At 42.3% G+C, this 20909-nt stretch overlaps 3 protein-coding genes across 3 annotated transcripts; all 3 read right to left on the bottom strand.

Moving 5' to 3' along the window:
* Window positions 1–249: 249 nt before the first annotated feature.
* fam8a1a (family with sequence similarity 8 member A1a) lies at window positions 250–4913 on the bottom strand. Its single transcript, XM_062445684.1, has 5 exons — window positions 4244–4913; window positions 3721–3841; window positions 3371–3494; window positions 2116–2255; window positions 250–1874 (listed from the first exon to the last, which is right to left on the bottom strand). The coding sequence occupies exons 1-5, from the start codon at window positions 4632–4634 to the stop codon at window positions 1730–1732; spliced, it is 921 nt and encodes a 306-aa protein (XP_062301668.1). The 5' UTR covers window positions 4635–4913; the 3' UTR covers window positions 250–1729.
* Window positions 4914–17348: 12435 nt separating this feature from the next.
* Window positions 17349–18583, bottom strand: fabp4a (fatty acid binding protein 4a). The gene is made up of 4 exons (XM_062445763.1): window positions 18425–18583; window positions 18047–18222; window positions 17838–17939; window positions 17349–17593 (listed from the first exon to the last, which is right to left on the bottom strand). The coding sequence occupies exons 1-4, from the start codon at window positions 18495–18497 to the stop codon at window positions 17540–17542; spliced, it is 405 nt and encodes a 134-aa protein (XP_062301747.1). The 5' UTR covers window positions 18498–18583; the 3' UTR covers window positions 17349–17539.
* A 349-nt stretch (window positions 18584–18932) lies between these two features.
* mrpl53 (mitochondrial ribosomal protein L53) lies at window positions 18933–19866 on the bottom strand. The gene is made up of 3 exons (XM_062487310.1): window positions 19730–19866; window positions 19361–19473; window positions 18933–19131 (listed from the first exon to the last, which is right to left on the bottom strand). Exons 1-3 carry the CDS (start codon window positions 19822–19824, stop codon window positions 19013–19015), a joined length of 327 nt encoding a protein of 108 aa, XP_062343294.1. The 5' UTR covers window positions 19825–19866; the 3' UTR covers window positions 18933–19012.
* Between the last annotated feature and the right edge of the window lie 1043 nt (window positions 19867–20909).

A 20909-nucleotide genomic window follows, 5' to 3' on the forward strand; every position in this document is an offset into this window, starting at 1 on the left:
CTCTCTTGTGACGCCTGATAAACACACACACACCCCATCTGTTGAACCAGAAGTCGGAAGCTGTTCCATCCAATCTGAAATACTGATTTGAAACATTCATTTTTATAATTCAGTCTCATTGAACTGATTGTCAGGCCCATGACAATGACTCCTTTAACCTCACCTGTTTTTTTGTTGTCGTTATTGTTGTCGTTTCAGAATGAAGGAAAACCAAACGAGCCAACAGAAATGTAACACTTGGAAAGTAACCATTCGCAAACCTTTTAGTTACTTTATTCAAAAGCCTCATACATTCGTTTGCTACCTTCGCCCCCATGTGGGCAAATGTAGTACCTTCTCCAAAACAGACCAACTAGATCAACTACATCAAAACATCCAGAGTTAAGTGCTTTCGAATCCCAAAATATCACATAAAGTACAACTTCTGGACATGCTGTTCTAGGAAGACTATAGAGGGATTGGGGCTCATGTCTTCATTACGATCAGTTGAGACATTGTCTATTGTATATTCTTAAATCAGATACAAATGTTCAGGTTTCAATGTCATTCACATTTTATGTGCATCTTTAAATAAATCCCCAAAACTAAATTGTCCTCAACAGCAGTGTCTCAGTATATTTAGTCTCAGTGTATTTAGCTAAAATCAAAATGTTGGAATATTCAGAAAATATATATAATACTGAGAGGCCCAAACTGGAGAATACAGAAATTTGACACTAGACCTTAACAAAAGACAACACCTTGAGCTCTGGACATCCCCAGAACATCAAGGACTATGAGTGTGTTCTAGAATTTGTTCATTACAATCATGCACTGGAGGGTATGCTGTAGTGTCCTACACCGTGAGTAACAAGGACAGAGAGAGATCATGTGTGTCGATTACTACACTCTACGTGAAATGGTATGGCCGTTCTCCTGACAGAATCGGCGGATGACAGGATGACGTGTCGTATGATCACTGCACCAGTAAAAGTCAAACAAACAAACATAGTATACGATAGACAATCTTGTCCTGTAGAGGCACATAGAATAGAACATTTGCAGTCTTTGCAGTGTTCAGTGATCAACTTAACCCCCAAAAAAGGAAAATAGCAAAATATACAATTTCACAACATCATCAACCTGAAACCAAAACACCCCATAAATAAAGCTTCTTTTGCACAATATCTAGTTAAACGTTACAACTCAATTATTAAACTCTTCAGCAACAATGACTGAGTGACGACCTTAAAAACTTGACAACATCCAGAACACAATACTTTGCAAGTTACTGTGGTTAAAACAATCTTCTGTGTTCTCTACTCCATATTCAAATTCAGAACACGTTTTCTGAGTATAAGAGTTTGAAACCAACAACCATCAGACGTTTCCCCGACACTGCCGGTCTGCTCCCTCCTGAGTGGGTTTTCAATCCAAGCCTGTATCTGATGAAGCCCAGAAGCCCAGTTCTGGACAACTAGGGTTGAATCCCAAACAAACTTCGAGAAACAACTCTAATTTCTGCAGATCGCGGGGGATAGGCTAGACCCGGTCAAGTTTCCTCTTCCTGTTACATCTACTTGGACTGTTGTCTTTGTTGCGGTGCATCTGCATGCGCCTCGACGAAGTGTCATTTTGGCTCTGTATAGCACTTTGTGACAAAAAAAAAGAAGGTATTCAAATGAGGGGAAACATCCCATATGGTGATTATTTTGCAGGCAGGTTTTGTAGAAATGAGAGTTCGGCACTATTATCTGGCTCCCCTGCGCTGGACAACAATTGTTCCAGCCACAATGTCGTACACAGTCCTGTTGTGCTGGAAGAAGAGCAGGGTGATGAAGACGGGGAACAGAAAGGCGATGGAGAAGTTCTTGTTGAGAGCTCGCACCGTGGACCTGTGGGATTGACACATACGACAGTCATACACTATCACAACTAAATGGCATCTCGTAGAAAAGCCATCTAACGTTGGGACTGCCGGTCCCAACGTGACGAAGAAAACCTGTACCGCAAGTACACAAAGTCACACGGACATGCCAACCACGTTACACCTGCTTCTCGCCCTAGTGCTACTAGAACGTTGTCATAATGACACCTCTGAATCAACAGGAGAAACAGGCAGAGTGCATCACTTACGCAGAGAGTGTGACGTTTGAGGCGGGGACTACCAGAACCCGGTTGGGTCGCACCAGGACCGAGGTGTCGCAGGTGACCACTCGTAAGCCCAGGAGGAACTTCCCTGGCGTGGCCCCGCCCGCTCCCCAGATGCAGATGATCTGATTGGACAAGATTGGTTTCATCCATCTCATTGTATACTTGTCTCAAATGCTGAACAGAACATTCAACAGAATTCCCTGCGGGTAGTGAGTGGCGAGATTGAAAACCTCTTTAGTGTAGGGCAGGACGTTCCAACCCTGCTCCTGCAGAGAAACCCTCTTGTACCCCAGGTGTGACTGGGACAGTAGCTTTCTAGGAACAGGGTTGGACAGCCCTGGTGTTGTTACATAAACTGCCATGTTTCTCATCTCCAACCCCCCCCATCTCCAACCCCCCCCTCCCCAAGGGATGCACAGAAAAGAGAGCGTACGTTCCAAAAAGATCCAATTGTTCAGATTTCCAGGAAGGTTTATAAGAGTCATTTGAGACGACACCCCTCCCCCTCCCCAACCCTTTGGCAGTCACCAGACAGCGAGCTCACACCAGACTGACTTCATCCCAGGTAAATATGATGAGACTCTTGCATCATGTCTCCCTGTTGGGGGAAAAAAAACCCTGGCTCCTGATACAGCCGTGATGGCTTCCCCTCCGCTCCTCCTCTCTGACTGCACACTCGTATCCCTCCACCTCTAGGACTTCAGCCTGAACTCACTGCACACTCGTATCCCTCCACCTCTAGGACTTCAGCCTGAACTCACTGCACACTCGTATCCCTCCACCTCTAGGACTTCAGCCTGAACTCACTGCACACTCGTATCCCTCCACCTCTAGGACTTCAGCCTGAACTCACTGCACACTCGTATCCCTCCACCTCTAGTACTTCAGCCTGAACTGACTGCTCATTCGGTGAACCAGAGTCGTCATTGTTCTGTCGTTGTTCTCATTCACAACAGACGAGCGCTCTCTTCCAAGGAGCACAGTACAGCGTGCACATGAGTGCACAAACATTGTCGTTAGCATGATGAGGCAAAGATGGAGAGATAGAACCTTTATGGGGCCAGAGGGATTTATAAATATAAAAAAAACATCTAGAAAGAAAGTAAATAATCTGATCCTAAATGTGCAAAACAAGTAAAGTATGAGTAAATATGTGTTTTGTGAGTGTGAGTTGGCATACTATAGGTCTCCACTACAGTAGGACACTGACGATAACCTTGTGAAGAGCAATTCCCACCTCATAAAAACACACCAGTATTCTATAGACCAGGGCTACCGCCATCATCTTCTGGAGGTCTTCCATGGACGTGTTCTCGTCGATCTCTTCCACGATGAAGTGGGTGATAAACTTGGCGATGTCCCTTCAAAGCAAAACGTAGAGGCACAGATCCCATTTGATAAACAAGTATTACTGTCAAGAGTCTAAATCTGCTAAATTACAAATTTGGGAGGAAAACCCAGATTGTTGGTTCCATGACACACGTCAATGCACAGCACTTAGAGACTTTCCAGTTGGCATCCATAAAACCACGAGAACAGGCTCTATGAACAATCTTTAAACAATGTGAAATTGTCAAGCACACTCACTTCATTCCACTGAGGTGCATGATCCACAGGACTATGGTGGCCTTCACACAGAACAGTATGAAGAAGTCCACCATCTCTGCCAGGAATCTGTGAAGGGGAGTGGGTATCATGTACTCCCGACCTGAGAAAGCGATATGAGACGTAATCACTCAGGTAGAAATCAATTGACAGACTGTATGCTTGAGCTAGATTAACCATAGATTCATCTGCCCTATATCTATGGTTATACACACACACATGTTTGGTTGAAAATTTAATTTTTGGACGTTGGAAGGCTTTGGGAGGGGAAATGGTGCGTAGGATGCAAGTAGTCTAAGTCGATTAACAGTTTTTTCTTAAGCGGCGCATGTGACCAGCAATATCTTATCGTAAAGCGAGGGGCTCCCTTTCAAACAAGGGGCCCATACAAGTATATTTCAAGAAGAGTATTGTCGCAACTAGCTTAGCTAACTTCCTACCATAAACTTAACTTATTTAAAATAAGTATAGTAAACAACGTTGTAGTTTGATAACGTAACGCTACCTGCTTGGGGTGCGTTCCCATCCTGCTGCTGTTGCACTGGCCTTGCATCATTAGGCGGCGTCGGGGTTCCTAGGTCCGGCTGGACCCCTGTGCCTGGTGCGGGGAAACTGAAAGGGTAGGGATAGTTGGGGTACAAGTTCCGGCCGTCGAAAGCCGTTTGTCCGGCAGGTTGGTTGCCTGGGAATGGGATACTGCAAGGTGGTGGAAATGGAAACGCAGACAGAGCCATCCAGCTTTGCCAGTTTGCATACCCCCAGTAGTAGTGCCACATCCATTCTTGCAACTTTGCGCAGTATTCAGTTGTGCTAATGCAAGCGTTTTGTTGTTGGGGTTCCTTTTCTTCGTTTTCGGTCGAAATACGCCGAACCCCAGCTGTAGTACCCATGTCCATGTCTGACCCAATTCTAAATCTTACCTAGCAAATCTCTTTGGTCGTCCTTTCCCTATCTGCTAATCTTATTTCGTCTTCCTCCATACTAAAGATCAGGCTAACTAACTGTGAAAGGTACCATTGCAGCAGTCAAAACAGGAAGACCCGGAACGAACATCCGCTTAGATTTGTTGTCGGTAATCAATGCTGCATTGTAAATTAACTCAACGCTAAAATATATTAAAGCTATATTCGTAAATTACAACTATATTATACAACACAATACCTATTTTCTCTGTATGCATCCGTTTGTGAAATACCACACCCCTTTAATTTCTTAATAATGGTAGGGTCCTCAAACTTGTTAAAGGAACAGTTCAGAAGATTATCCCTTTGATATAATAAATTATAAAAAAATATATAGCTGCAAGCAACAATGGCGGATTCCTCCTCAAAATTGCACAATATTGTAAAATGGACATATTAGAGGGTTACACCTAACTGTCTGCGGACAAAGGAACCGTAAAAGCACATTTCACCCTGCCGATTTCTAAACGTCTTCCACCAGACTTTGAACCACTTACTCCAGGGTTGACGCCACGCTCTAGCAAACAACGCCACGGGTACTGTCAAATTAGCAAAGTGTGTTTTCGTGAGTCCACTGAGTGACTAAAGTGCATTGGAATGCACTGTCAAATGCAGTATCACAATATCAATATAAATACAACTTTTACACACATGATGCAAGACATCCATGCCAGTGCCAAATCCATCCATGTGCCAAATTTCAAAACGTCTTACCAAGGAGAACTTGAGTTATTGTGCCAAATAGATTACTAGAATAAAATAAGAATATTAACAAACACAATAAAAACCTGAAGGAGAAATCCTAGTGCATGTCAACTGTCAAGACAGCAGGCATTTCTTGTCCAGGAATGGCCTACAGAGCACTCAACATTATTGTGGCGTTTTGGACATGCAGTACGTGTGGTCCACCACAAGGGAGTAACATCGTATCACAGAAATGGTGTACAACAGTGGAATTTCATTCCACAGTTGTTTGTTTTTGAAATATTGACTATCGTTATACTTTTTAGAGTGGACAGCGGCCATCCCCTTGGTCACCTGCTCTCGCCTTTAAAGTATTCTAGCTGGATGTGCTTTGGTATATCATATCCTTTAGACTACCTTGATTGTGTAAATTACATCATGTATTGTAAGTCATTTTATATCTTAGATTTATACAAATGGTGTAGGACATGGAAATACATGTTCATAGGTCATTTTTAGGTAAATCAATTCATGGTTTCTCTTGAGAACGCTTACTGACCAAATGTAAGTCCTGTTACATCTGTATTCATCTGTAAATGACTCAATGTAAATGACTCAATGTATTCATATAGCTGTGTGAGCTTCCGGACAATCCCTACCAGCTAAGGGTCATTGGGGTCACAAATTGTCTACCAAAACAGAACCGGAAACAGATTTCAGATACCTGTAGGTATGGTTGGTCAGCTGTTGTGGAGTTATTCTTGACTGTTTGGTTTCTCTCTCTCTCTCCTCTCTCTCACAGTGTTTTGTCTTTCACTCCCTCTTTCTATCTTTATCTCTCTTTCTCTCTCTATCAGAGTGGGCAGGGTCTGTATTTGCTGACAGGGCTGACCCGAGTCTGTGAGCTGGGTGTCAGGTCTGGCTGGCCTAATGACTGTGCGGCCCTCTGAATGGGCCCAGTCAGGCGGAGCAGAATCACCCCCCGGTGAGTGTGATCCCCAACGACAGACCAATGGGTGACTGGGCCAAAAATAATCAGGGCCAAATAAAAGCTGTGGCCGGCAAACGCTGACCCCCAATGGTGGGGGATTACAGTTAGGTGGAGGAGTTTGTGTGTGTGTATGTGTGTGTGCACGTGTGTGAATTGTCTAGCCTCATCTGCCCTTTAGTGCTGTACTGATTGTATCACTCAGTTGATTGCTTCTTCCTCCATGCAATACTTTTCATTGGCAACTACTGTTACAGACAAGTTACAGTTAGGTCCATAAGTATTTGGACATTGACACAATTTTCATCATGTTGGCTCTGTATACCACCACAATGGATTTGAAATGAAACAATCAAGATGTGCTTTAAGTGCAGACTTTCAGCTTTAATTTCAGGGTATTTACATCCAAATCAGGTGAACGGTGTAGGAATTACAACACATTTTATATGTGGCCCCCCCCTTTTTAAGGGACCAAAAGTAATTGGACAAACTAACAATCATAAATCTAATTGTCACTTTTAATACTTGGTTGCAAATCCTTTGCAGTCAATGACAGCCTGAAGTCTGGAACCCATAGACATCACCAGACGCTGGGTTTCGTCCCTGGTGATGCTCTGCCAGGCCTCTACTGCAACTGTCTTCAGTTCCTGCTTGTTCTTGGGGCATTTTCCCTTCAGTTTTGTCTTTAGCAAGTGAAATGCATGCTCAATTGGATTTAGGTCAGGTGATTGACTTGGCCATTGCAGAACATTCCACTTCTTTGCCTTAAAAAACTCTTTGGTTGCTTTCGCAGTATGCTTCGGGTCATTGTCCATCTGCACTGTGAAGCGCCGTCCTATGAGTTCTGAAGCATTTGGCTGAATCTGAGCAGATAATATTGCCAGAAACACTTCAGAATTCATCCTACTGCTTTTGTCAGCAGTCACATCATCGATAAATACAAGGGAACCAGTTCCATTGGCAGCCATACATGCCCACGCCATAACACTACCTCCACCATGCTTCACTGATGAGGTGGTATGCTTTGGATCATGAGCAGTTCCTTCCCTTCTCCATACTCTTCTCTTCCCATCATTCTGGTACAAGTTGATCTTGGTCTCATCTGTCCATAGGATGTTGTTCCAGAACTGTACAGGCTCTTTTAGATGTTTTTTGGCAAACTCTAATCTGGTCTTCCTGTTTTTGAGACTCACCAATGGTTTACATCTTGTGGTGAACCCTCTGTATTTATTCTGGTGAAGTCTTCTCTTAATTTTTGACTTTGACACAGATACGCCTACCTCCTGGAGAGTGTTCTTGATCTGGCCAACTGTTGTGAAGGGGTTTTTCTTCACCAGGGAAAGAATTCTTCTGTCATCCACCACAGTTGTTTTCCGTGGTCTTCCGGGTCTTTTGGTGTTGCTGAGCTCACCAGTGCGTTCTTTCTTTTTAAGAATGTACCAAACAGTTGATTTGGCCACACCTAATGTTTTTGCTATCTCTCTGATAGGTTTGTTTTGATTTTTCAGCCTAACGATGGCTTGCTTCACTGATGGTGACAGCTCTTTGGACTTCATATTGAGAGTTGACAGCAACAGATTCCAAACACAAATACCATACTTGAAATGAACTCTAGACCTTTTATCTGCTCCTTGTCAATGAAATAACGAACTCCCATGAGGGAATAACATACACCTGGCCATGGAACAGCTGAGCAGCCAATTGTCCAATTACTTTTGGTCCCTTAAAAAGGGGGGGGGCACATATAAAATGTATTGTAATTCCTACACCGTTCACCTTATTTGGATGTAAATACCCTGAAATTAAAGCTGAAAGTCTGCACTTAAAACACATCTTGATTGTTGTGGTGGTATACAGAGCCAAAATGATGAAAATTGTGTCAATGTCCAAATACTTATGGACCTAACTGTATGTATAACATTGCTTTATTTGGGTCAGTCTTTCCTGGGACAGCTGCTAAGAAAGCTTCAACTGAACAGTACAACACATCCTAATCCCAACCGACAACAGAGCAAAACACTGACCTCCTTTTAACTTTGCCATATCTGCTATGGATACCTATTAGGGTAACAGTTATTGGTCTCATGCATTCAGTGACAATCAGAATCAGAATGGGATTTATTCGCCATGAAAGTTTGCACAGACAAGGAATTTGCTTTGGCAGGAAGGTGCATACAATAAACATGTAGGGACCTAAAATTTAAATATGTGGACTATCTATACCAAGGGTACATAAACTAGCAGTACTAAGTGGAATTAGAATTAAATAAAATATACAATAAAATAAAATATAAATTGCCGTAATTTACAATATAAAAATACAAAAATACAAATATACAAGATACAATTTTGTAATGCAGTGCAAAAAGCAGTGTGTTTTAAGCAGGAAGTCATTAGAGTCAGTGTGGTCCCTTGGCCTTGTTGAAGAGGCCAACAGCGGAAGGGAAGAAACTGTTTTTGTGGCGTGAGGTATTGGTCCTGATGGACCGCAGCCTTCTGCCGGAGGGGAGTGACTGAAACAGGGAGTGTCCAGGCTGGGAAGAGTCGGCCACAATCTTCCTCGCTCGCCTCAGGGTCCTCGAGGTGTGCAGGTCCTCGAAGGTAGGCAGATTGCAGCCAAACACCTTCTCAGCAGTGCAGATGATACGCTGCAGCCTGCTCTTGTCCTTGGCAGTGGTAGCAGCGTACCAGACGGTGATGGAGGAGGTGAGGATGGACTCAATGATGGCTGAGTAGAAGTGCACCATCATTGTCTTTGGCAGGTTGAACTTCTTCAGCTGCCGAAGGAAGTACATCTTCTGTTGTGCTTTCTTGATGAGGGAGCTGATGTTCAGTTCCCACTTGAGGTCCTGGGAGAGGATAGTGCCCAGGAAGCGGAAGGACTCCACAGTGTTGACTGGGGAGTCACACAGGGTGATGGGGGTGAGTCTGAGTGGGGCTGTGTTCTTCCTGAAGTCCACAACCATCTCTACTGTCTTAAGAGCATTGAGCTCTAAGTTGTTCTGGCTGCACCAGGTCACCAGGTTGGCCGCTTCCCACCTATAATCAGAGTCGTCTCCACCAGAGATGAGCCCAATAAGGGTGGTGTCGTCCGCAAACTTCAGGAGTTTGACGGACGGATGACTGGAGGTTCAGCTGTTGGTGTACAGGCAGAAGAGCCGAGGAGAAAGGACGCAGCCCTGAGGTGATCCGGTGCTGATGGACCGGGAGTCAGAGACTTGTGTTCCCAGCTTAACGCACTGCTTCCTGTCAGACAGGATGTCCCCAAGACATGGGGAGTTGCCGGAGGCCAATGTATTCAAGAGGTGTTATCTGGATAACCTTGAACTCTGTGTTTTGTCCAGACAGATGCTCTTCAGGGAGGCATGGTGCAGACTGATCTTTCCAAGGGTGCCTATTGCAATGTAAGGCATTCCATACCTTGCAGGGAGAGGAATTTTACTGAAAATAACCATCAGTGCTTATTTATGAATGGTCGACAGTCAGATATTTGGCTCTGAGACTTGAGGGTTTAGGTTGGTTTTGACTTCTCTGTCATGGATTGTAAAAAAGGCTGTGTAAAGAACCATTATGTTATTTTATTTTATATTTGGCATCGTGCATGTCCAAGAAAAACCCTCAGGTGTCCATCTGGCTTGTCAGACCTCCTTGGCTGATAGGTGACCCATTTATCTCCTTAAATATTCTTATAACAAGAATATTTTCTTTCTTCCATTGCATGAGTTTTGCTTATACCATAAACATTCATCGGCCGCTTGGACCAACAAGCTTCCTTCAAAGCAAAGTTGACCTTGAACCATTAAAAATTTAATTGTGAAGTTTAACTTTCACGATGTTTATGTCCAATGACACCCATGACCAGGTCTGGACTGGGACTGAAAAACAGCCTGGGACTGAAACGCAGACCAGTCCACGACCGTGTATTATTATTATATATCTTTTTTTTAATTATTATGACGCAGCCATTTGACCGGCTGTTCGGGAAATCTCCCGACTCTCCCGACGGCCAGTCCGACCCTGCACATGACCCTCATTTGGTAGGAATACAGCCATATCTTCAGAGTAAAGAATTGCCAAATACTTTTACAAAAACCAGTGACTACTAGGGAGTAAATACCTTTTCAATTAATCATGCAGATAAATGATGCAGTCAAAAAGCTTGCTAATGGCAAAAAATGCCTAGCAAAATATTTGTATATACTGTATGTGTCTGCATATCGGAAGTGCTTGTTTTTCAGGTGGATGGATAACTTTGGTTGATCTGTTCATTGTGTTTTTTGGGGGACTAATTCTATAATCATGCTTTTTTTTCTGAGCTGCTAACTTGTCAAACCACACTGTTTAATCTCTTCTCATGAGACACAGAGACAAAGTTCAGTGACTTTGCCTACATGGAATGTATTCAAGGGTTTCATGTTGAAGGAGCTGACTAAAGCTCCTTAGACAGACTGTGGGTGAGAAGGTGTGCGTGGTGACTGGCAGAGTGAGATCAGGTGATGCAGCATTGTTCCTTCCAAATGAGATTCCTACACAGTGTGTCGTTCGTATTTGCTGAAGGATGACCTTGTTTAAAAACCAATATTTTGTGTATAATATTCATGACTACAATAATGTATTATGCACCTTCCTACCATAAAGGAGTCATTACTTTATCGCATATTAGATGAACAGCATAAATTAATTCATTTTAAATTTCTGTTTACGAGCTGTCTGAACAACCATTGTTATCTAATTAACAGAAAACAGACAGTACATGTTTGACAGGCAAAAAAACTAAACATGACAATCTACAGCTGCTGGCACTATTTATAATAACTATTTATGATAACAGTATGTTTGGTTCAAACCTGTGTAGATATCTATGACAACATTTGTACATAGGAGATTAAATTCAAAATGTTCAAGCGTGTCTAGGAAGAATTGGTTACATTACATCTGTAGAGTGGAACACAGAACCAGAGTGTGAGGAGTGTGGCAAATATATTTTGACCAAACTCACCCCCCTCTTCTTACACCTTCTATACTTCCAAGTATTTCTCTTTCTTTCCTCTTCCCTCTCTTCCCAGTAATTCCCTCTCTGCCTCCTTGTCATTCGTCTCAGTACATTTCCCCCCCCCCTCCCTTCCCTCCAGCCCCTGCCCCTGTTCTTCTCACATTCCACAGGCTCTCCTGCTTTCATCCACCACTTTTTTCTCCTCCTCTGTTCTGGCTTCTCCTTCCAGTAACACCCCCCCCCCCCCCCCACACACACACACACACAACCCTTTTTTTACTCTCCTCCAGAGAAAAAGAGCTGACACTTGACCCAGTCTTAAGTCTCCTCAGACTCAAATGGACTCCCTAGCTCTCCCTTCTGCTTTCTCCAGACACGAAAATAAGTTACCTCATGAGAAAAAGCTGAATCAGGCAGGACATTTGACCACACAGGCTCTGAGCACTTTCTGACGTTTTCATCCATTCCATTTTCAGTTAAAGTGGAACTTTGAAGCCGCTGACCCTAATAGGAAAACATGGTTCTCCTATGGTTCCATGAATCTTTGGTTGAAAAGGTTATAGTGAGGTTTGGGCAGCCTGGTTTTTTAACTGGTCAAAGCCCTGTTGACAAGGGAGTTGTAGAAAGGTCAGCTTGTGAGTGATGGCTTCCTCCTTCCTCTGGCCTATCACAGGCTCTCTTGTTATCTTTCCCCTCCATTGAGAGGAAGTGCGTGCTGTGTACCGTATGATCCCAAGTGTCCGTCGGAGAGTGTTCCGACAGCCTATTGTTTTCACGGAACATGTAGTAGCTAAACTCAAGAACTTATTTTGATGGGAGGTTTGGATTTTGAACTCAGTCGGTGACTTCATCTGTAGTGGAGGATAGTTAGAACTGCAAGGCAAATCGTTTCTGACCTGCAATGTGTTTGTGAATGAGCTCATCCATTGTCGACTGTATGGGATTTCTAGGCGAAACAGTTTTGAAAATTAGCTTAAGGAAAACAGATATTTAGCTCAACGCAGTACTTTTACCGTCAGTCATTGATGGAAAATTGTACGTTCCAAATGAAATAGGGGACAGACGAACACAACAGCCTGACCTATGGTACTCTCCATCTCTGAGACCTCAACACACCTGCAGCAGAAGGTCACAGCTGTGTCATGAAGGACAGACCTAAACAAAGCAGTGTTCTCCATAACATCCCACTAGATTTCTCAAATTCTCGCTCTCTTCAACAGCTAGACAAAACCCCACATTGTTGACCCAAAGTGACTTGTTCCTCCGATTGCACTGTACATTCTGACGGCAGACAATGGTGAGATAGTGGCTCTACTGGGAACTCTACTACTGTTGTCATTCATGGACGAGGTTTTCGTTTGTGCACTATACTTTATGTCACGGTGCTCTTTATGTGTGAGCATATGAGGCAGAGCCCACCTGGCTTGTTCACACACAAACACACACACATACACACACGTACACACACATACACACACATACACACACACACACACACATACACACACATACACACACATACACACACATGCACATAAACCCTTTTTTTCTCTGATACACCCTCTTTCTTTATCACGCACACAGGCACACTCTCTCTCCAACCTCCAGACACATTCCCCTGCATAAGGAACACTTCATTCACAGCTCTCATTCTCATGTTCAAGGATTACAGATCACATGGTCTCACAGCATGGGAAGGAAGAGAAGAGGAGGCGAGGAAAGGCTTGCGGTTTGTGGTCAGGAATTAACAGTTACTGGTGACTGACTTTGTGGTCGCAAGACAGACAAAGTCTATTTATCTTGGTCATGATTCAAAACACACAGACTGACAAAGTTGTCAGGAAATTGGATTGGATTGACCTTTCATGATAATATAGATTCAAGTGTCACTGTTTACTGAATAATACCATAAAGGAAGGCTTGTCCTGCACGCTACTTAGGATGAGTCTGCTAAATCAGGCATTCATAAGAAATTAAAGACCCACACTAAATGAGTTGTACTTTTTTTTCACTGCATGTATGTATGTTCAGTGTTGGAGAACTTCAAGTGCAATTTTGAGTTGCGCACCCCTGCTTTTAAGACTTCCATCCTTCCGGCTTTCTATACAATAGTTTGTGTGGAAGAGGCCCTCTCTCCAGGGGATCCTGCCAGCGGGCAAACCTTCTTGTTTTGCTCGCTTCAAAAATCACTTTTATTCTATGGAAGATGAGGATGGAAAAGCTTGTTTCGGTTGTATTACCAACCAGGTGGAAAAACTATTACCTTGAGACCTTTGTGAGTCTGATGTTGTAACATTAAACATGATTGGATTCTTTTCATTTTCAAAAATACATATATATCTTCCAGAATCCTATTCCATCCATCTCTCTTATCTGGAAACCCAGCTCATGACACCATCTTCATTCATGCCTCTATAAAGTAACGGATGTTACGTTACGAGTGTTTTTCAATGTAAAGAGTACTGTATGTGTTGCTTCTGTGAAAGCAGACAAGCCTTTGTTGCATTACAGATTGGCTGTTGATGAAATTTGAGTTCATGTTATGAGTGGATTTTGAGTTCAATGAAAAGCCTGTTGCATGGCAACCGGCCTCCCTGCGGTTCTGTTTTGGACTACGTCAACATAGCTGAGACCAGCTGTTTAGTTGCCCACGGATACCGAATTAGGATCAGAAAAAAAATATTCCAAGGACAGGGGGAATTATCCCTAGGAGGAGGGGAAAGGGTAAACAGACCCTAGATCTGTGTCTTTGAGGTCCACCCTTCTCCTACACCTCTCCTAGCAACCGTCCATCCCAGCATGCATCTGGGTGGGGTTGACCTCAAGGTCTGCTTCTGGTGTCCATTTACAATCTGAGCACAATAACAGGCGGAGGAGGAAAGAAAGAAGGAGAAAGGTCTGGTGGGATGAGACAAAGAAAACTGCTGTGTTCTTTATCTTTTGGATTAAGGGAAGGTGAGGTACTGTAAGATTTGATCTACTCAAGAGATTCCATTAACTCCCAGTTCACTACCAGAAAAGTCCCAGAGATGAAATTAGTTGTGTTTGGGATTCTAAACGTTTGCCCAGTTGTTGTGGCCTTACCTCAGTCAAACATGAGTCAATATCTTTGTGACAGAACGGTGTCATTGATTATTAAGACCAACCAATGATAACCAACCATTTCACCAAGAACACAGCTGGAAGGATTTCTGAAACATGACGTTGTTAGATGGTATATAAATACACACTGATGAAAAACAAGGGGCTTGACATTAGACAATCACAGGACTTCACTGGGAAAGTGTTCTGAAAGAAAGAACATTTTGAGGGTCCTCTACAGATATATTACTGTGAGACTGTCTTTATCAACACACCAAACTGAACTAGTCAGATGTCAACCAAGACTTGCTGACACACGTATAGTATATAGGGTCAGTTTCTCAAGAGATTTGTGGAAGTACATTTGAACATAGTCACATGATTGGTAACTGTATGCAGAATATTCTCTCATTGCTTTTGGGTTAAGAATTTCAACATACAGATGGACACCAGTCATTACAGTAACCACATGGACAATTCATTTGTCATGTCAGATTCTTTGGCAGTATCCATGGCTCCCTCAACTCATTGTACAACATGGATTCCTTCTGTCTTTCTGAAGTCAGATTTTTGGGGGGGTTAAACAGGTTGAAAAAAAAACACAATTTATCCGGGTTTGTATGTGGGTGTGTTTGTTTATGTGTGTGTGTGTGTGGGGAGGGAGGGGGGGGGGAAGGACAACGGAAGGGTGTGAACGCTATACTGGAGTGCAGCTTTCCAGATGTTACACAAAGGATGTGATTTCATTCTTGTAATGTCCAAGCAATCTCTTCCAGCAAAACAACACGTGCATAAATCTGTCACACTGAAACACACACCATTCCTCCTGGAGTCACTGCAAATGTACAGTGGACTACTTTATTATTTCAACCCTACTGAAGCATAACTTAAATTATCCTAAACTGAAAGTATCTATTCAAGGTATTCCACTAACCTGAAAGCATTATTGCATGGCACTCAACATTCGAACAACAGTATGAGGGAAAAGATAGCATTGCCACATATCTCTATGGGAGAGAGTTTGTATAGACAGAGGCTGTCCAAAGACCAAGATAAGTGACAACCCCTGCTCTAGTTACTGTGATTGTGTATTAAGGCCCTTTCTATCTTTGTCTCCCTTTCTCTCTTCCTGTGTTATTTGGTAATCATCACATTGTTTCCTCTTTGGATGCTTTAAAATAACAAGAGCACCCGTAACCATGAGATACAACTTTCCTCTGAAAAAGGTGCTTCACACCATTTCCCTTTTACACAGATGCCCATCACTGGCCTGAAGTTTGGGAGAGTATCGTTTTCGAACGGGCTATGTTGTACACTGTCAACTAGAACTTGAATGTAGGTGTCCAGGTACATCTGTACCATCTGCAGTGGTGTAGGCTCAGTGAAGCAGGTTGCATCCCGTCCAGGGTTTCCTGTATGCCCACTACAAACTGATACATGTATGGGGGAGGCACAAGGAGGAGGGGGCTTGGTTTGTTGAAGTACATGTACTGTATGTCTGTACTGTAGGTACTGTACTACTGGGTATGCATATTTAAATATTCATGCAAGGACTTCAGAGTTTTTGTCTGTTCTTCAAGAGATGAAACAGTAAGTACAGCTATACCAGATGTGATGTCAGATGTATATGGGTCACATGACGTGTCATTTAAATGTATCTAAAATGGATGCTTTAAAGCATAAGAAGACAACAGTACATTAGCATTTTATTCATTTAGCTGATGCTTTCATCCAATGTGACGTGAAAGTGCAACAGAAGATCAAAGATCAGAAGTTCTACAGTATTTTGGTGGTCAAGGTTCTATTACAACATAACAACTATATTTTGACCTTTGCTACATATTACTAGCATTTTTGTCACTGCTTGTCACACCACCCAACTGTGCAAACTTTATACAGGCTATATGATTATCAGTGCTATTGTCCACTCCAAAATGGACACCAGAAGAGTTGGCTCATGATTCCACCTGTTTCAGCTGTTTTACTCATTACAACCAATCAGTCCATATGCAGTGTTTTCCTTCCATGGGAAAGTGGTTGTCGCCAATGGAACAATCTGGTTTTGAGCCCAGGCCAAAGGGAGTGAACTCTCCTGGGATTCACAATGCACTGGTCTCTCCATGCATGCCAACAAATAAGTGCAAAATGGGAAATGTTGGAGCTGAAAATGGGAAAAGGAAAACATTTCCTAAGTGACCTCTCTACATAGTTTTTCATGTGGCATCTAAAAAGTACTTACATTCCTGCAGTAGTCCTTTGCCAACTAGGGGTATGAATCATCCCGCTACAAGGGTGACATATTTGACCTCTGGGTTTTGTCTTTGAGCAGATCATTTTGCTCATATGCTTAAGCATACAATATACACGCTTGTATATATATAAGCACTTTGAGCTGCGATTCTTGTATGAAAAGTGCTATATAAATAAAGTCTTACTTACTTACTTGTATGCCTAAGACCCATTATGGACTTCAATTTCGATTTTTTCCAATTGCAAAAAACATGGGGCTCGACACTATTGTATTAGACACTTTTATGCTGAAACGGAGAACTCTTCCCTTCCCTTTTGCAGCTTCCATGCATGCATTGCACAGCAGTTTAATAAACTACAGCTGCTCAGACTAGCTCAGCAGTGTCAATAGGTTATAACTCAGCTTTTGATTTATTGTTCAAACAAAACAATAAAAAAAAATGTTTTGTTTCAACTGAACGTGTCCATTAATGTTCAGCATGTAGCTATTTGTATTTATTTTCTTAAAATGTAGCTATTACATTTGCTTAAACTGATTCAGTCTGTTGAAATTGACTTTGCTGTGGGGGCAGCGGATGATTGCTTTATCCACTGCATTCTTTCAAAAATAGATCATTTAACACTGGAAATAATCACTCAAGATCAACCAATATTCTTTTTAGGATGTTTATTAAAATCACCACAATGTTTAGAACCAAATGTATCATATTGGAGTACAGAATATAAATTTGCTTTGGCAACACAATGAAGAACAAGGGCAATACACGCTGTCGCATTAGCTTGTCTGCTCATTGAACTGAGCCGGTCGTCTGCCAATCCAGCCGAAGACAGGTGGTGACCCCATCATGCCTCCTTCACATATGTCCTCACTGCCACCACATCTCCCATGCAGCATTTCTGTGAGGAGAGAAGCATGTGAGGTCAAGGGAGGGAATCCAAAAGGTGCAGGCCAGGAGGAAGTAGGACATGTCAACACATTGCTTCAATTACAGAGATGTGGAATTAATTAGGAATGTCTAAATTGTAGATGCAACACATGGGAACACTTGACAGAAAACGTGCTAAATAAATAAGGGTAGACCTACATAGAAGGTTAAGGGGAAAATATACATCAGCTACTTTGAGTGTTCAAAAACCTTACCGCTATCAATTTTCCATCTGTCACCTCCCTCTCAATGTTAGTCTCTTTGCCATCCCAGCTTTGTTTTTGCACAAGTTTGCCATCTTCAATAGTCATAACAGTCTGGGAAAAGGAGGAAATTATCAAATAGCATTAATTCCAGACAGTAAATCACCCAATTTGGTCGAATCTTCCATATGCTACCTCTTTTTCTCCCCAGACAAACCAACCGTTGTTTTTCTGTCGTCCGCAGTAGTCTCCTCGAATGGCTCGTTGAGTTTGAATTTAATCTCAGTCGTTTTGAAGGTGCTCTGGGACTTCATACAAATAACACCTTGGTCTTCTATGCTCAAAATCAGATTGGGCTTGGTCCGATTTCCCACCTGTCGGGTGGCAAATCCAACACCTGCATAAAAGAAAAAATATATTTCAGCAGGGGGTATTTTTTCCGTAGGCTACAATAATGCATCGCATATTCAGTTTGTGCAAATTATGACGTTCCAAAATAAAATTATCATAATGACTTACAGTACGCAATGCATGTTTTACTGTCCTAATATTTCCAATAACCCTAAACTCTACATCGATGCAAGAAAACGAAAACCTACCTATAGCCTTCATGTAATCATCGAAGTTCTCGCTGGAAATCATTTTCCAAGTCCCAATAAACTTCTCAACCATGTTTGCAACGTGAGTGGTTCTCTCAACAATCCTAATCGTTCCAACTTCAACTCTCTCCTCATTTGTGTGTGCGAGCCAAAGTTTTTAAAGGGAACTCTCTGACACGCGCATTGCCGAGGTGTCCAATCACAACCACAAACGTCACGTTGGGTCGACTGCTTCAGATTTGGGAATGGGGGAAAGGTCTAGTGGCTCATCAGTCATCACTTCCTCTTCTGCCAAATTACATTTCACCTATATGCTAACGGTTGCATACATTTCACTCAAATGCTGGAATGAATGACTATTCTATCCAGAAAATAATTTGGAACACATGCCACTTCTGGGTAGCTAAAGATTGAAGTGTAGGCCTCTGCCTAAATGAAATACAATTTGATCATTTGTTTTAATATAAACAGCATTGGTACGTGGGGATCGAGAGGGATACAAAGGAAATGTATTTCAACAGAGCATTTATTCACATTCACAAATATACAAATTGATAGATTTATACATAAATATTGCGGAAGAAGGGGCTATTTCTTCGCTCCAGCTCTGGCCTGAGGGTCCTTGGCTATGCAGCGTGACTGCAGTGCTGTAATCATCTCCTTGCAGGTCAGTCCAGCTCCCTTCAGCACCAACTTCTCCCCATCCGCTGTGGTGGGGACGCATAAGTCAGACCGACTATCTCTGGATGTAAAACAAACCACTTAAGTGGTTTGTTAACTCTTAAGGTTTTAAATGACGTGAGTTACTAACAAGCTCTAGTGATAAGGAAGAATATAGCATGAGTTAAGATCGCTTCAAATCAAGCTAAGTTGGTAAACACTGTCGATGCAACATTCATTTAAATGTAGGGTAGGGCCTACAGTGTGGTGTCTTACTGAATGTGATGTCCACCAAAGGTTCAGACTTGTCATGTTTCACTTTTGTGGTCACCTCACAGTTCATGTTGGTCATTCTGGCCTTTTCCGATCCCACCCTGACCAGAAACTCCCTGAAATACAAGAAGGTTGCATTATTAAAATGAGAAAAGAGTGAATTATATAATGCCCTCACTTTAGGGGTTACTGACGATCTTATAGGCTACAAACTCGGAAGAGAACACGGCATCTTTCACAAGGTGCCACCCATAGTAATAGTTAGCTAGCTTGCCGACGAACGTCAAATATTCTTAGTTTCATCATGTTGTGGCCTTTGTAGATTACTGCGATATATTCTCAAAACGAGAAAAACACATATTATATTCTTACCGTGTTGAACGAACATTAGACTCAAAGGGACAAAACTGTACAACTATACTCTTAATGGCTTTTAGTACAACGGCTGACCGACTGGAAGCTGCCATTTTTGTCTCTATGACCTTTCAACTGCGTGCGCATTTGAGTAGGCTACGTCTTACCACATACGGTCCAGCAGATGGGGTAAGTGCATAAAACATTTCCCCCAGCTTGGGGTTTATCGTCCGTATTCTACACACATTGTCTTTGACATGCTTATTTTTCCTTACCAGAGAAAGGACCACACATCAGAAATTACCAGTAAGTGTATGACCTATCCATTAATCCTTTTTCAGACATATACCTTTGACCAAAGTGCATTATGGTCTTAACCCACCAAACATGCACTTACTTCATAAAGTGAACTAGCAGGTGACTGATGACAGGTTATTAGACTAAACACTTTTGACACCTAATCTGACAAATGATGTTGGATGTTAAATTAGGTTAGCAGAGGACCAATGGGCAATCTGTCATGCTATCAGTCAATAAAGGTGAGTTTCCTCTTTAAAAAGACAATCAAACACACTGATAACATCATTAAATAGAGAAGATGTGGACTCTACTGGACTGTTTGTTCCTGTTATAAACAGAGAACAAGGGCCCAAAGTCTTACAAGATGACCAGGATCTCTCTGCCTGAGTCAGACGCTATGAGCTTGACACCTTGCATAATATACTACTCAACAGTTTGTATGTAGTGGGCATTTCAGTGTTTCAGTGTGAAGGTTTGTTCAGCTTCCTTTTCCTTTTTCTTCCTAAACCCTTTTATGCCTTTTCACTGTTCTCTATTTTAACGCTTACCGCACATTGTATGCTGTGAACAGTGGACCAGAACTACACGATAGCTGTAGTTCTGGGGAGGTGTGTGTGAAATACTGCAATAGACACAATTGTAAGAGCTGCACCCCTAAATTAAAAATAAATACATCTTCGCTCTCCTATAAACTGTTTACTGGTCATTAGACCACACATATAGGTCACATACCCACATCCTGTTCCTCAACCAAGAACTTCTCATTCAGAAAATACACTTTTGACACTTCTGATAGTTTTACTGGAGTCAGTAAAGCTATATTTAGTCATTAGGCTTGAGGCTGGCATTTCCTATCAACCCGCCTTCCACAAGATGGTTCATTTTTTCTTGACTTCAA

This window comes from Osmerus eperlanus, chromosome 20 (genome assembly GCF_963692335.1).
Source record: "Osmerus eperlanus chromosome 20, fOsmEpe2.1, whole genome shotgun sequence".
Classification (NCBI taxonomy): domain Eukaryota; kingdom Metazoa; phylum Chordata; class Actinopteri; order Osmeriformes; family Osmeridae; genus Osmerus; species Osmerus eperlanus.